Genomic DNA, 15,853 nt, shown 5'->3' on the forward strand with positions numbered 1-15,853 from the left:
GCGAGGTCAGCATCGATAGGCTCAATGTCCCGAGTAGACACGGAGGCCGGAGTGTTTGGACTTGAATCCAGATGTGCCCGACTTGTTGGGCTTACAGTCTGTCCATCTCTACCTGTCGTCCACTCCTTCACACCCTGCCCCAGCTTTGTCTAAGCTTGGGCAGCCCTCTTGCCTGGGGCACCTGCTGTCCTCTACAGACCGTCCCACACGGTACCTCCAGAACACGCCTTGCAGCCTTTGTCTCCTGACCTTCCGGAGGGCCCGAACTCCAGAATAAATTGTAATTGGCCTCTCTGCTTCCAGGCTTCACCTGTCCCATCCTCCACTTTCTTAAAGCAGCCAGACTGGATTTTTAAGAAGTCCTCATCATATCGACCATCTGTTTTCCTCAACTTCTCCTTGCACTCAGGGCGAGATCCTGCCTCCCCGCCCCTGCCCGCCTTCTCAGCGCTTGGGGTTTCCCTTCTCTGGGGCAGCAGTTTTACACCGTACCACATCCCTTTCTCTTCCAGCTTGATCCTCTCTCTAGCTCTTGCTTCTTCAGGTCTGGGTTTTAATGTCACTTAGAGTACTTGGGGACTGCCCTGCCCCTCTGTGCCGTTCCATAAACCCAGGAATCTGAGGCTCCTTGACATCCTTGCCTGTCTATTTCATTTCTGACCATTTGCAGTTGAACATTTCTATATGATTATTACCCGAATGTTCCCCCATAAAACCGTGAACTCTGAGGGCAAGGACCCAATCTGTTTGGCAGTTAGGTACTGAATCTCTACACGTACAGTGTCTGGAACATAGAGTGCAAACATGTGTTGAATTAGTGCATTAGTAACTGAGTATACACAAAGCATACACTTTAGATGCTTGCTTTTTTATAGTTCCCTCTGATGTCATTTATTACTCAAGAATAAACCTGTTTTCTTCTGAGCAGTTTTGTTCTCTTAGCTTTTGGTTTGCTTACGAGAATGCCAAACTTCTTTCATTGCTAAGTACAATTCCTAGACCCTCAGATGCCATACAACAATGCACTTGGTTTTTGAAACCTCTGTATCAGAATTAGCCATTGTGGGGAAACATAATAAATTCTAGGCTCTGCAGCCCCTCTCAGTTTGACCTGGTATGGGCAGGTGGAGGGGGGGGGGCGGGCTTGCTCCACATGGTTCCCTGCCCAGTGACACAGAAGCTTGAACCCTCTTTCAGCTCTGCCCTGCCATCCTCAGAACCCAGGCATCCAAATTTAGCCCTCTCTGCATGTCCTTGCAATTCCTGGCTGCCACCTGTGCCCAAGCTGGCTCTGGAAGGAGAAGCTTCCTCTGGTGATTTGTTAGTTAGAGCAGTCCTCCAAACCTTTGTAGTGAAAACTGGCAGTGTGCAGGGTTCGTGTGCTGAGGGCCTGTGTATCCCAGACTTGCTAGCTGCCCCAGGTTTGAGGGGCATGGCGACTTCACACTTTGAGTCTTCTGCCATCCACACGGGCAGGTGGGTTGAGAAGCGCATCTGTCCACGATCATTCCGAATAGTGCAGGTAATGATATATTTTTTTTTCTCCTTTTAACCCACAGTTGGTCGTGCTCGGAGTTTGACCTGAAAGAGATTCGCCTGATAGTCTACCAGGACTGTGAAAGAAGGGGCAGACAAGTCCTGTTCGACTCTAAAGCTGTGCAGAAGGTTGAAGAGGGAGCAGCTCAGGTAGGAAGCGCTGAGTAGCTCTGAGCTGTCTGATTTCAGCTCTTAGCCTCCTCTGGGGGCCGTCACCTGCTGACTCAGTTCTCTCTTTGAGCTTATAGTACTTGGCCACCGATGGCTCAGAAAAAGCCTGAGTGAGGCCTGCAGCCCCCGTTCTTGTCAGGCTTGTGTGTGCTCATTAGTAAACATACAGCTGCTAACAAGAGCTCATGATGGTGCTCAGCCGTGTGCTGTTAATATTACCCAAAGCGAGTTTGCTGGGATGTGCAAGGCAGTAGGACTTTGATGCCAAGTATGCGCATGAAACGTAACAGGAAGACGGGAGCCTTGAACTCCTCGGGTGAGAAAGTGTTGGCCTGCTGGGCAGTGGAGGCGTCACCCTGTCCAGTGTTTCTTGTCGATATTCGGAGGTATTACATGGTACTGGATTCAACAGAATTAAATAGCTTTACTTGTTAAAGGGCTTCGACATACTAACGTGCATAGTCATCTCAGACCTGTCTGACCAAAGCAACTTTTCATTTCGCTTTTCTGTGGAGTAGGGGTGAGGGTGGTGTGCGCTGGGGTGTGTGTGGACCAGGCTGAGGGGGAGCGAGCCCTTTACCCCGGGAGCCAGAACAGGAAAGGTGAAGTCACCTGTTTAACGTCAGAAGCGCCGGGTCCTCCCTGAGTCTTTGTGGATGACAATTCAGAGTACTTTGTCACTCCCTCTTGTGCATCTGTTGAGATGCTAACCATTAAATACGTTCATTTGCACTCACTCTCATGTTCAGTAAGTGGCTGTCCGTAATGAGCAGATCCTGGCAGTGTGTGGAATGTGCAGCCAAGTAAATGACCAGTTTCTGACATGGGTTTTGTGTCAGCAGGGCCCAGGGGCTGCTTTCCTGCCTTCGATAAAGATCATTTCTGCAGGAAGGAAGTGTTTGGTTAAAGGCAGTCCAGCTAGTTAGATTCCACAGCACTCTACAGTGGAACTCTGCCAGGTGGCTAATGATTACAGCAGTTGTTGGGCATAGGTGGGGGTGGGAATCTCTCAGGTGATTCACCGTAGGTTTTAATGGGAGATTTGTATCAAAAGCTCAGGTGAGCCAGCACTTGGCCCTGTTGGGTGGACAGAAGGTGGCTGCCACTTGATTTCCCTGAAGGCTTCACACAGAGGGGTTAGGCAGCCACATGCCATCACCAGAGCTACTAATGGTGGTGGCAGGTGGAAGGGAAAGTTCTTGTTGGTGTTGAAAGGGAACTGGAATCTTCAGTGTATGGGAACAGGGACCCTGGAACATGGGCTTTGTTAGAAGCACCCATTTCATCATAAAGGCAACTTGGTGAACTCAGGACACGCATTTTACCCGAAGCGGCAAAAGAACCCGGCAGCCTCTGCACGCGCTTGCAGGTGCTGTCTCCCGTGACGGATCGGTCAGTGTGCCGTGCTGCAGCCAAAGGGTCCTGCAGTGTCCGGAGCAGGCACTCCCGAGGGCTCTTCCTGACTGGAGTGGTGTTAAGCAGCAGCGAGAGCTGACGAGGGTGCTGGGGGAGTGCTGGGTGCTCGGGAGCCGTAGGAACAACTTGGATTGCCGTCCTTGCTGGAGTCAGTGTTGTGGACCAGCGCGTTTTGTATTTTCCTGACCTCCTTTCCCCCCATTTTCAGTCCCCTCCCCCGCCCCCCCTTGGCAAGCACAGAATGTCATGAGTTTGTGTCGGGCACATGACTGCAGGCATTTACATTAGACCACCAGTGTGACTGTCACACTGGAGATTAGATAAGCTGCCGCTGCATTCATGCAAGCGAAAACCGCCCAAGGGAGAGAGAGAGAGAGGCTGAGAAGACTTAGAATAGAAACGACTTGGCATAAAGGTGCAGGATGCTTCTGTAACATCCTCTGGTGCAGGATGAAGATAAAATAAGAGGGCACGTCTTTATACCTTCATGCCCATGTCATAAAAACCGGCAGTGAAGCCGTGCAGGGACCGCAAAGTCGATTATCCTCTCTTACCCCCAACCTTTCCATCACATGCTGGGCAGCTCACAGGAGCTCCTATTTCAGGATTTGGGCTTCACCTTTCACAAATTCAACCTCGTGATTTTTCTCTCCTGTCGCCTTCAAAGGAGTGCTAGAAGAGACGGGTCACTGAGCACACACGCCTGCTCTGTATAACTCAGTCGTGTATTCCAGTTCCATCTGCTGGGTAGAAAGGTGTTTGAACTGTTGTCTTTCTCTTCAGTTTTATCAATTGTGACACTAGAAATCTAATAATCAAAATGATCGGTTGCCATTGATTCTAAAATGTGATTTGAAATAAAAATGATAGTTCAATGATTTGAGGAAAATTACATCTAAATACATACCTCCCTACCAGTTTTCTGTTCCCCCTCGTGGCGAGCCCCCACCCGCTTCCTAGGTATTGTGGTCTCTCGTGCCCTCTCCCTCTGCCTCCCACACCCTTGTCATCATTAGAAAGAAAGGGGAGAGTCCTGTGTTGCAGCACCGGCACAGGGATGTTTTAACTGGGCACTTCCCCACGAGGAACGTGTTGACAGAGCCTGGAATCCTTAGTGATCCTTGGCCCTGCTGGTGTCTCCCTACCCAGAAAACGGAGGATGGCCCTGTGAAAATGTCAGCCAGGTGCTGTCAGGGCAGCGGCAGTGTCAGCAGCAGCAGCGGCAGCGTCTCTTCCCATGGCTCCTCCGGGGGATCTTTACCACACGCCAAGGAGCAGCTTCCAAAGTATCAGGTAAAACCTCGCCTTCCACGGGAATACCCGCGGGAGCTGAGGGGCTGTCCTGTAGTGCTTCCCCAGGGAATATGCCTGCTGGAGGGGCTACTTCAGGATTCTGGGAGCCAGCATTCTGCAGAGCACTCTTGAATGCTGCGTGCCAGTGCACTTTCCACACTTTGCCTTTTATCTTCCTGCATTGAAACACAGCTGATAAAGTAGAATACGTATGGAATGAGGAAGAAATGCTGCCAATGAGGCAAATCCTCTCGTTCTGTTTCCTTTGTTGTCCAGTCCAGGATGATAAAGACGTAATTCTGTTTGCAGTTTGCAGTTAAAAAACAAAAGGATAAGCCCAGTGGTTAAAGGTGGCTGCACCTCACAGTGGTGTGCCTGGCTCTGCCTCCTGACTCCAGCTTCCTACTAATGGAGACCCACTGGGGAGCTGTGGTGATGCCTGAAGTGACTGGGTTCCTGCCACCCACGTGGGAGACCTGGGTTGAGTTCCTGACTCCTGGCTTCAACCCTTGGCAGTTGGGAGTGTTTGGAGAGTGGGTCAGTAGATGAAAATTAGCTCTAAGATAAATTAATTTTTTAAAAAATATGGATTAAAATTTTCAGCTAGTTGAGAGTCACAGTTGGCACATGGGTCTTGTACCCCAAGAAAAGCAGATTATAAAATGGAGGAGGTGGATGGAAGTCATGTATACAGAATGTGAAACCCAGTGGGTTTCTCTATGAATGTAGTGGGAAGAAGTTAATGTGAGCCTAGTTGAACAAGGAGGACAGATGTATGTCTCTCCTCTTCTGCAACCACATCTAACTAGGTGTGCACAAGAAAAATTGAAAACAATAGAAGAATTAGAATGAAAAGATAAATTTACTTTGCAAAAAGATTTTGAAATCCATGTAAATTTTTTTCATAATTTGCATTTTTCATGAATTTTCAAAACAGCACTCAAATGCATGTATTTAATTTTTTTTTTTGCGACTGAATCAACTTTTTAAAAAAAATATTTACTTGGAAGAGCTACACAGAGGAAAGGAGAGGCAGAGAGAGAAGGTCTTCCATCCACTGTTCACTCCCCCAATTGGCCCCAATGGCTGGAGCTGTGCCAATCCAAAGCCAGAAGCCAGGAGCTTCTTCCGGGTCTCCCATGTGGCATGTGGGTGCAGGGGCCCAAGGACTTGAGCCATCTTTTGCTTTCCCATACCATAGCAGAGGGCTGGATCGGAAGAGGAGCAGCCGAGACTAGAACCGGCGCCCAAATGGGATGCTGGCACTGCAGGTGGCAGCTTTACCCTCTATGCCACAGCAACGGCCCCAACTTATCTTTTAATTCTGTTTCCTGTGAACTTTTTGAAGTATTCTCATGTGTATATCATGTGTGTATCAGTATATGTGTACTCTGTGCATGTATACTTCTGCCCATCTTTGGAGTTTAAAAAATAATAAAGATGGAGAAGAACGTTAAGGATGACTCCCACGTTTTTCTCTGAGTAGAAAGCATATGACCAAGACTGGCTGGTAGATGATTGCTTTGTTTTGGTCAGGATGCCATGCCGGTTTGCTGGACATGCCTATGTATGCTGTTCCCCTAACCTTACCATTCATTTGCTTCGTGAATGAATGCGTTGGGATATAGGAATCGAGAGTTCAAGGAGAGGTCTGGGCCTTCAGGTGAAGATGTTGGGGCTGTGCCTAGTAATCAGTGTGAAGAAAGGGTCAAAATGCAGGCAGTGAGTGGGAATACCCTCCAAGGAACAGCCGTGTTGAAGGAATTGGGTGAGAAAGAAGGGATTCAAAAAAACAAGAGTAGTTTAGCTAGCAGCTTGAAATGGGTGGGGAAGTTTGATAAAGGAAAACGGAGTGTGTATTGGATTTGACAGAAGTCGGTCATTGGAGAGCAATTGGAATAGACAGAGCGTCGGGGTACAGTAGGTGAACGCTATGAGAGGGAGAGAAGGTGGAGGCAGCCCAGGGGCGTGCACCCTTTGGGATGAGGAAGGCTGGTTAGAAGTTGCAGGAGTCAGGGACTTCTGAAATATTTTGTGGAACTTGAGAGCTAGCCGACCATCTGTTATCTTCTGGACTCTGTAAAAACTTTGCCTGCACCAGTTGGCATTTTTGAGCAACACTGTTAATGACTTGGTTGAAAGATACCAAACCAGATTTCTTTTTAGGAGGTGGAGAGGACTCACCTGTTTCTTTCCTAATATAATTTATTTAGGGTTTACAAATGGAGATAATGGTACTCCTTTTTTCTCTTAACATTAAAAATGGATCCTGAATAGAAGTACTGTGTATAAAACAGGGACCATGATCATTGCTAGTCATTTTGGGGAAAAATGCAGGCAATCACCATTCTGGATTGTAAGGTGACCAACTGCAGCTTTGAGAAATAGTTGTGATTGGTCCCTACGCCGAAGAGGGAGCCAGGGATGAATCAGAATTGTTTTCTGCTGCAACGCGCATCGTGTTGTCCCTCGCGCTGACTTTGATCCTGGTTTCTGCCGTGCAGTACACAAGACCGGCTTCAGATGTCAACATGCTGGGGGAAATGATGTTTGGCTCTGTGGCAATGAGTTACAAAGGATCCACCTTAAAGATACACTACATACGGTGAGTTTGCGTGTCCTTCCATACCCGACGTGAGAAGTGGAATGATGGCACTGACCCCGTAATTCAAAAACGCGTTCCTCCCCTCTTGTTCCCCCTCCTCAGTTCTCCTCCACAACTGATGATCAGTAAAGTCTTCTCCGCCAGGATGGGCAGCCTCTGTGGGAGCACGAATAAGTGAGTGTGGGGTTTGGCACTGCCCCCTCTTTATCCTCACCACGGTCAGCGTAGTTCTGGGAGGGCCGTGAGGCGTTCTGAAATGAGGAACAGGACGAATCCAAGTTCATGAAACGTCGTAAAGGTGGCCGTTGTCCTATGAACAGTGCATGGGGAAAGGTCCTTCACTAAGTTAGGAGCCAGCACTAAGTCAGCGATGCCAGCAATGCTGGCGTCCGAGTCCTGGCTGCTCTGCTTCTGATCCAGCTTTCTGGTGATGGAAGTGGACGCTGGTGGCCCAAGTACCTGTGGCCACTGGGGGAGTGGGCCAGGGGATGGAAGGTCTCTGTGTGTGTGTCTTGTCTTCCCGTGTCCCTCTCTGTCGCTCTGCCTTTCAAATAAGTAAGTAGATCTTTGTGAAAAGAAAAGGAAAAAAGTCTCCTCCATTCATTTCTGGAGGATTGACATATAGGCTGGTAGCCCCTGCATGGCAGGGTCAGTTGCCTGTGCTTGCTGTCTATTCTGAGTGCTCACTTTATCCTTTGTAATACCTGGTATTATGCCCATGGAATATTCTTTATTTTCATTCTTGATTTCCCCTCTCTAGTTTTATCCTGCATAGACCAAGGATACTGAAATATCTAACTGAAAGTCTGATTTGGGCACATTTGTTCATGTGTTTTGAACTTTCAGGTAGAGATATTTCATACACTTTTTAAATAAAGCAACGAAGTATTTGTTATCTCATAGATTTGAAAGAAAAGCTTGTTGTAAATTTAGGGATGCTCTTAGTGGTCAAATGAATGCTCTTATTCTTTTATAATGCCAGGGAATTAAAAATATTTTCTTCTGTATATCTAAATACCAGAGAGTACATCTTTGCTTACTCTTCAACAAAATGATTTGAGCCTTTGACATTGGATTGCCATGACTCAAACTAATATGAGGATTGGTGTTTGTTTCTTGTGAGACATTTGTTTTTCAGATCCTTGGGCTTACCTGAATATTTATTGCACTAACTATAATGAGTGAAAGTCATTTTGGTTTTATTCTGCTGTGTTATCCTCAATGTTTTGATGCTTCTTTTCATTTCTTTTAAAAATTTAATTATTTGAAAGGCAAAGTTACAGAGAAGCAGAGACGGCGGGGTGGGGTGGGGTGGGAGATTGAGAGAGATTTTCCATCTGCTGGTTCACTCCCCAAATGGCTACAATGGCTAGAGCTGGGCTGATCTGAAGCCAGGAGCTCCTTCTGGGTCTCCCACATGGGTGCAGGGGCCCAAAGACTTGTGCTGTCTACTACTGCTTTCCCAGGCCATAGCAGAGAGCTGGAACGGAAGTGGAGCAGCTGGGACTCAAACTGGCACCCATATGGGATGCTGGCACTGCAGGCGGCGGCTTTACCCGCTACACCATGGCACTGGCCCCAGTGCTTATATTCTTGTTAAAAAAATATAATAGATTATAAAAGTTGCCTCCCTCATATTTGGTATGAACAATTCTAAGTTTATACAAGTTGTGAACTCCACCTCCTATAGGAATCAAAAATTCTGTTCTCTCTTCCCCCTGAAAAAATCTTGCTGAATTATTCATAAATGTTAACTAAGAGTTAAAATTAATTTCATTCGAAGGGTTTTATGTAAAACCTTCAAAATGAGTCGCAACGTCTTGGGTGTCAGTTGCTAAAGCAAAACTTAGGAATGCAGAGCAGCCTCCTGGGTGCCAGCCGCTGAAGCGCACTTTGGAGTTCGGCGTCTGCTTCTGTAATGTGGCAGTGGGAGGGGTGCAGTTGTTCAGTTGTGTGGACTGGGCTACTTCCAAAAAGCTTTCATTTGCCTTAAGCAAATTCCCCTCTAGTTGCCAATTCAATTCCCTTTGGTAGATGTGCGACTTGATTTATTCATAAAGAAATATATTGAGTGTGACTGATCAGTTGTTGTCTACATGTGGAAGTTAATAGAAAACAGCTTTATTTGCCTCTCTTTTTTCTCCCTCCTTTTTCTCTCCCTCTCCGTCTCTGGATTTAGCTTGCAAGACAGCTTCGAATACATCAACCAAGATCCTAATTTGGGAAAACTGAACACAAATCAGAATAGTGTGGGTCCTTGTCGCAATGCAAGTAACCTAGGTAAAGGGGGGAAAACCAGTTCTTTCTTTCTGAGTAGTACTATGTGGGTGTGTCTTGCTTTATTGTAGTTTGTTGTGTTGTTCTAATTTTTTTGCACTGTATTTAACCTGTGTTTATTGTGTGTGTGTGTGCTGTGCCGTCTTGTGTGTTTTGCCTCTAGGTCTGCTGCAAGGGGTGGCTGAAGGAGGACCTCTCCGGCTCACCCGGAGTGCTTCTTTCTTTGCAGGTTTGTGTGGAATGCCGAGTGCAACGTGACTCTCACACGTTAATCAATCCTGTGCAGGTTCTTGGGAAAAATCCCATTTGTACCTCTCTAGAAACCCAAGGGGCTCTTGTGATAAGAGATTGGTTTTGAATGTAGCCAAATGCATGGTGTTCTGAAATTCCATCTGCAAACCGGTATTATAAATGTCTCCGTTAATACCCCAGTGTCAGCTGACTTTAATCCGAAACGAGCCCTTAGTGTTTCTAAGAGGATTATTTCTTTCTGATTTTCCTGGACCTCTTTTTGCGGCTCTGGACTGATTCACTTTGTCGTGGTATTTTTAATGTTTGCTCACCTGCATCCTTAACCTGCACGGAGTTTAAAAGTCACTGTAAGGAAAGCATGGAAGATGATGCTCTTGCGCTGGCTCTGTCTCTCTTGTATTTTAGTGACTGAAATGCAATTTCTAGGTTCTTTACAGGTGTGGGTCATCTTGGCATCTTGGGGTGGATTCTGAGATTTAACCAACTTGGCTAACTAAGGCTGTCGAATGTTGTAGTCTTGGCATGACTAACATGTGTCGGGAACCGTCATTACTAACTTGGAAGGGTGTTTGTGAGATGGTACTTTTTACTCCGTTCTTCTTTGTAGGCTGAAAAAGACCAAGTTCAATTGTTAAATGATACCCTAGTGAAACTGACTGAGAGTGAAGATAGCATGTTTATATACTCTTTAAAATTGTGAAAATAAGCATGCTACAAGAAGTAGCCGGCAAGTGTATTAATCGGGCAGGACACTAGCCTTTGTGTACCTAATACAACTTAACAGTAGCGTCTCGTCTACCTTCACAGCTTAGATCACCGACATGCACTCCTAGAAGTCTGCAATGCTTTATTTTCCAAAAATTCATCCCGGGACACAAGTTTTCCTAAGTCACTGTACAATATACTGTGTATGAGTGTTTAGGGGAAAGAAGTGGAGGAAGAAATATTTGAAAATGAAGTGTGTTCTGTCTGCCAAGAGTGGGATATAAGCAGAAACATTCTGAATTTATGAAATGGTTTTCAAGTATTTCTCTTCCCTAAGTTGTTTACAGTTACTACTGAAAGTGACTATGGAGCATTTTGAAGTTATGATGGTAAATAAATAATACTAGCAGTGAAGGGAATGAGCGGGAATATCTGACTGAGAATGTATGTTGATTATATTAACTGCAGGAATAGTTCATTCTTCAAAGTAACTTAAGTGGTTATTTTTTAAGGAATACACATTTCATTGGTACAACTTTAGGTATATAGTTATTCTTCCCACCATACCATCCCTCCCACCTACAGTCCCACATCTCCACCTCCTCCCTCTTCCCCTTGCCAATCCCATTCTCCATTAAGATTCGTTTTGAATTCAAAATAATTTTTTTTTAACAGTTGGCTATCCCGAGGAATCGTCATATGCTCCAATAGGACAAAGATACATAGTTTATTGGTTCCATTTTCTCATCTTCTTATGAATTTAATTTTGCTTCCTAGTGAATCCCTACACCTGGTCATCAGTAGCAGTAGCCTATTTTGACCTATAAAATTCACTTGTTTTTAAAAGCTTGTTGTCTTTGGAGACCTCAATAACATAGATTCTCATACCTTTCTCTCAGCTCACAGCACACCTGTCGATATGCCGAGCCGAGGGCAGAATGAAGACAGGGACAGTGGCATTGCTCGATCAGGTATCTGTACTTTGTTTTATTAGCTTTAACTAACACAGCGGACTGCCCACGGTGGCATAGATGTTGGGAAAGGAGAACTCAACTCGTCGTCTTTCTTCATACCCTAAGATACTCTCACATGCCCGAAGACCTGAGACTGATGTATGGCATCTGTCAGATTGCTCAACCTAAACTAGCTCTGTCTAACGTCTGAACTCACGAGCGTTTCCAGAGGGAAGCTGCCCCAACCAGGTGTACTGGAAATTCGCTGACGACTGAGTACAGGGCCAGAGGAAGGAGAGCACGTGTTGGGGTCGGTCTACGGACCCTCAGTGGGAGGGTCTGCTTGCCGGCCTGGACACCCTCTCTGTGCCTTAGAGACGTGCAGTGCAAATTGTATCTCGAGTTCCCTTCCCTCCACACTTCAAGCCCTAAACTTCCTAATACTGCTTTTAAAGTTTCTTGTTTTTCTGCTTTTGTCCACGACTCTGTTTTTGATAGCTGAGTTGTGGAAAAGATCTGATGTAGATTCTGTGTTGTAAGAGAGGGGTGATGAATGGATGACGAGGAAGTCAAAGACTCGGGGGTGTTTGTGGCTATGCCTGCTGAGTGCATACTCTGTGGGCACCCTGTGTCTTCTCTGAGGCTGGGGCGTCCTGCTGGGTTCTCCCATGGTCTGTGCACCTTCACCAAGTAGGCTGGCCTCCAGCCAGGGTTGAGACTGGGTGCAGGCCTCAGGTGTCTGTCTGTCTTCCTGGCCTTCTCAAGGTTCTTGTGTTCCTTCTGTGTAGTGTCCAAGTCTTTCACCTCACTCTGTCCAACCCCGCTCCTAAATTATGATGTGAGATGCAATTTATTTTTGAATTTCCGTGTGTGTGTGTGTGTGTGTGAGAGAGAGAGAGAGAGAGAGAGGGAGAGAGAGAGAGGGAGAGACATGTAATGTTTACGCTGACAATGGATCCTTTTTGGCGTTTATAATTTCTTCTGTAAACTTAGGCTGGAGAGTTCTGGTCGGAAATGTAACTCTGCTTGATTAGACCTGTATAATTTCCACTTATAGCCCCTTTTGTACAAACAGAAAATCTTAGAAGGCCAAGGGCAACATATGAAAGTGCTCATGTGGACTGTTCTATTATGGTGCTCAGGAGGTTCTCATCTCTTCTGGGGCTCTACCAACTGAACCTTGAGTTTCATCCATCAACTATGAGTGTGTGTTGAAGAATCTGGTGTCCCAAGGCTCAGCCCTCCACCCTGGCAGGACTGGCAGAGCCATGGTTTTGTTAAGGTTGAATTTCCAGGAAAGAAGTTGTGGGTCTTCCCATGAAACCCAGGACCAAGATCACGGCCAGTCAGAATTGCTGTTGTAATGTCTGACAGATCTTACTGTGTTCGGCTTGGTGTGGTGAGAGCTTTTCACCTTCCACGGGGACCTGTACTGAGCACCAACGCCAGAGCTTCCTGTCCCTCTGTAGCTTCACTTTATCTACTTGTGGATGCCTCTCAGTGTTCCAAGAAAGCCTTAGGGAGTTGGAAGAAGCTGAATCTAACAGAGACATTGTTAGGAAGCTTGGATTCTCCTAGGTAACTTTCCAGTTTATAATGTAATTCATAGAAGTGATTCACATTGTGTAGATTGAATCTCGCTTTTTTTTGTGAAAAAGGATTTATGTATTTGTTTGAAAAGCAAAGTGACTTAGTGGAAGAGAGAAAGAGACTGGTCTTCATCTGCTGGTTCTCTCTACAAATGCATGCAAAAGCCAAGGGTCAGGAGCTCCAACTGGGCCTCCTGTATGGGTGGCAGGGACCCCAGTACTTGAGCTATCATCTGCTGTCTCCCAGGTGCATTCCCAGGAAGCTGGATCAGAAGCATGGAGGAACCAGGGCTAGAACCAGCACTCTGATATGGGATGTAGACGTCACTGTCCCAAGCAGTGGCTTAACCCACTGCGCCACAACACCTTCCCCTAAATCTGATCTCCCTTTTTTGATAGTCAGATGCTAAATCGCCTTTAAGACTATTTTCCCTTGCCCCATGAGAAGCAGAAACATTGAGGGGCAAGTTTGAATTAAAAGTCTTTAGTAGCCAGATCTGAATGGCTTCTCCCAGCCCATGAGAGGAATTCAAGACATTTTTTTACACTATTATTATTTTTTTATTTGACAGAGTTATAGACAGTGAGAGAGAGACAGAGAAAGGTCTTCCTTCCATTGGTTCACCCCCCAAATGGCCTCCACAGCCGGCACTGCGCCGATCCAAAGCCAGGAGCCAGGTGCTTCCTCCTGGTCTCCCATGTGGGTGCAGGGGCTCAAGCACTTGGGCCATCCTCCACAGCCTTCCTGGGCCGCAGCAGAGAGCTGGACTGGAAGAGGAGCAGCCGGGACTAGAACTGGCACCCATATAGGATGCTGGCGCCGCAGGCGGAGGATTAGCCAAGTGAGCCACGGTGCCGACCCCGGAATTCAAGACATTGTGCTTCCTTGCTGAGATTGCTGGGGCTCCTGTGCTCCTCCCACGTCCCCGCATGTATGACAGCAGGAGGTCGCGGGGCATTTTGGGCGTCTCCATTCATTTGGCATCACAGGGTGCTCCAGAGTCAGCTGGGGCACTTCCCACCCCAGTCCCAGAATCTGCCATTTCTCCGGTCAGGGACTGTCTCAGGTGGGAGGCGGGGCACGGGTTGGGACAGGCGTGCAGGGGAATTGTGTTCTCCTTGTATTCTCTTCTGCGTATTTTGAATGTGTCTGAGGATATATGGATCAAAGATTTTTAAAATGTAAGAGGTTGTTTTGGTGGTTGCCATTAGAAATTTTAAAGTCGGGCATCAGGAGAGACGAGGGATGGGCTCGGGCATACCGGGAAGCAGTACTGGCAGGGCATGGTGACTGATGGGACTCCAGTTACCACAAAGCAGAAGCAGCCGAGGATGACTGTCCGGTGTCTCACTTGAGAAATGAGTGGAGGATGAGGGCAGGGACCTGGATGGGGGGGGCCGGGCTGGAGCAGAAGCCAAAATCTGGGGAGTCTTGGGTGCATGAGAGTAGAGTAAGCTTCAGAGCACAGCGATGGACATCAACGTCATCAGGCCTTCTCATCTGGGCTTCCTCCAGCTTTAGGCTGGATGTTCTAACTGGGACAGGCGTTGGGTTAGTGGTTGCGATGCATTTGGGATGCCTGCATCCCATTTCACAATGTTGGGGTTCAAGTCCTGGCTCCTCTCATTTCCAGCTTCCTGTAATGCACACCCTGGCAGGGAGCAGGTGATGGCTTAACTAGTTGAGTTCCTGCTACACAAATGGGAGGCCCAGATAGAGTTCCTTGTTCGTGGCATTGGCCTGGCCCGCTCCCAGCTATTGCAGGCGTTTGGGAAATGAACCGGAAGATGGGAAATCTCTGTCTCATTCTCTCTCACTGCCTCTCAGATAAATACATTTTTAAATGTCCAAAGCATTGGCAAGAAAAATAACGTTCCTATTCTCTCTGCAACTGTATTTCTTTCTTTTCTTTTTTTTTTTTTTTTCCAAGAGATTTGTTTATTTGAAAGGAAGAGTTAGAGAGCGTGCGCTTCTATCTGCTGGCATATTCCCCAAATGGCCGCAACAGCCACGGCTGGGCCAGGCTGAAGCCAGGAGCCAGGAGCTTCATCTGGGTCTCTCACATGCGTGCAGGGGCCCAAGCACTTGGGCCGTCTTCTGCTACTTTCTCAGACACGTTAGTAGGGAGCTGGATCAGAAGTTGAGCAGCTGGGAGTTGAACCAAAGCCCATATGTGATGCTGGCACTGCAGGTGGTAGCTTAACCCACTACACCACAACGCTGGCCCCTCCTCTGTTCTTAAAAGTGGTAGAATAAACAGGTCAGTATGAGGAAAACGTCTAATATTTACTTTTGAAAATTTTAACGTAAACTTTTTTTAATGAACCTCCAGGATAAGAATGTATACCTCATTGTAATGTTGGCAGAAGACATGTGTTTTTGCCACTCTGACTGTAGGATGGACCTTCACTGCGAGTTTGATTTGGATGTCAAGACTAATGATGCCATGTGTTGTGCATGTGCCACAAGGACATGCAAAGGCTGATTACATCACATGATGAGGCTCTTCTGATGAGCAGGGTGGGCTTCCTGTGCTGATCAGAAGATGGCTCTGGCGAAGAGGGACAGGCAGCTGGCAAGGAGTTTTTATGGTAGTGAGGCTAGGATGAGTGTTCCTGCATGTAGTTTGAATTCGCATTGGAGCCCAAAGAGATAGTACCTGGGTTTTCTCATAGGCTAGCCCGCATGTGAAGCAAAGGGAAGGGGAGTTGGGGTGAAGTTTAAAAGCATTCAGAGGGTGCTGGCGCTATGGCATAGTGGGTAAAGCTGCCACCCGCCTCCAGTGCTGGCATCCCATATGAGTGCTGGTTCAAGTCCTGGCTGCTCCACTTCTAATCCAGCTCTCTGCAACAGCCTGGGAAAGCAGCAGAAGATGGCCCAAGTCCTTCGGCTCCAGCATCCACATGGGAGACCCAGAAGAAGCTCCTGGCTTCCGATGGGTGCAGCTCCAGCTGTTGAAGCCATCTGGGGAGTGAACCAGTGGATGGAAAACATCTCTCTCTCTCTCTCTGCCTCTGCCTCTCTGTAACTCTGTGTTTGAAATAAATAAACAAAT

General features: G+C 47.0%; 1 protein-coding gene across 3 annotated transcripts in view; it reads left to right on the forward strand.

Annotated features, from left to right (window-relative positions):
* Window positions 1–15,853, forward strand: part of FNIP2 (folliculin interacting protein 2) — a 138,766-nt gene that overhangs the window by 65,782 nt on the left and 57,131 nt on the right. For 2 of the 3 annotated variants that reach the window (XM_062199352.1, XM_062199350.1), the window contains exons 2-7: window positions 1,560–1,686; window positions 4,273–4,416; window positions 6,921–7,021; window positions 7,124–7,195; window positions 9,201–9,301; window positions 11,155–11,226. In XM_062199352.1, the coding sequence (XP_062055336.1) occupies window positions 1,560–1,686; window positions 4,273–4,416; window positions 6,921–7,021; window positions 7,124–7,195; window positions 9,201–9,301; window positions 11,155–11,226 (617 nt within the window). Of the gene's footprint in view, window positions 1–1,559; window positions 1,687–4,272; window positions 4,417–6,920; window positions 7,022–7,123; window positions 7,196–9,200; window positions 9,302–9,461; window positions 9,528–11,154; window positions 11,227–15,853 lie in introns of all 3 variants that reach the window. The other variant, XM_062199351.1, reaches the window with a different exon arrangement.

The sequence above is a fragment of the Lepus europaeus genome, chromosome 8 (assembly GCF_033115175.1).
Source record: "Lepus europaeus isolate LE1 chromosome 8, mLepTim1.pri, whole genome shotgun sequence".
Classification (NCBI taxonomy): Eukaryota; Metazoa; Chordata; class Mammalia; order Lagomorpha; family Leporidae; genus Lepus; species Lepus europaeus.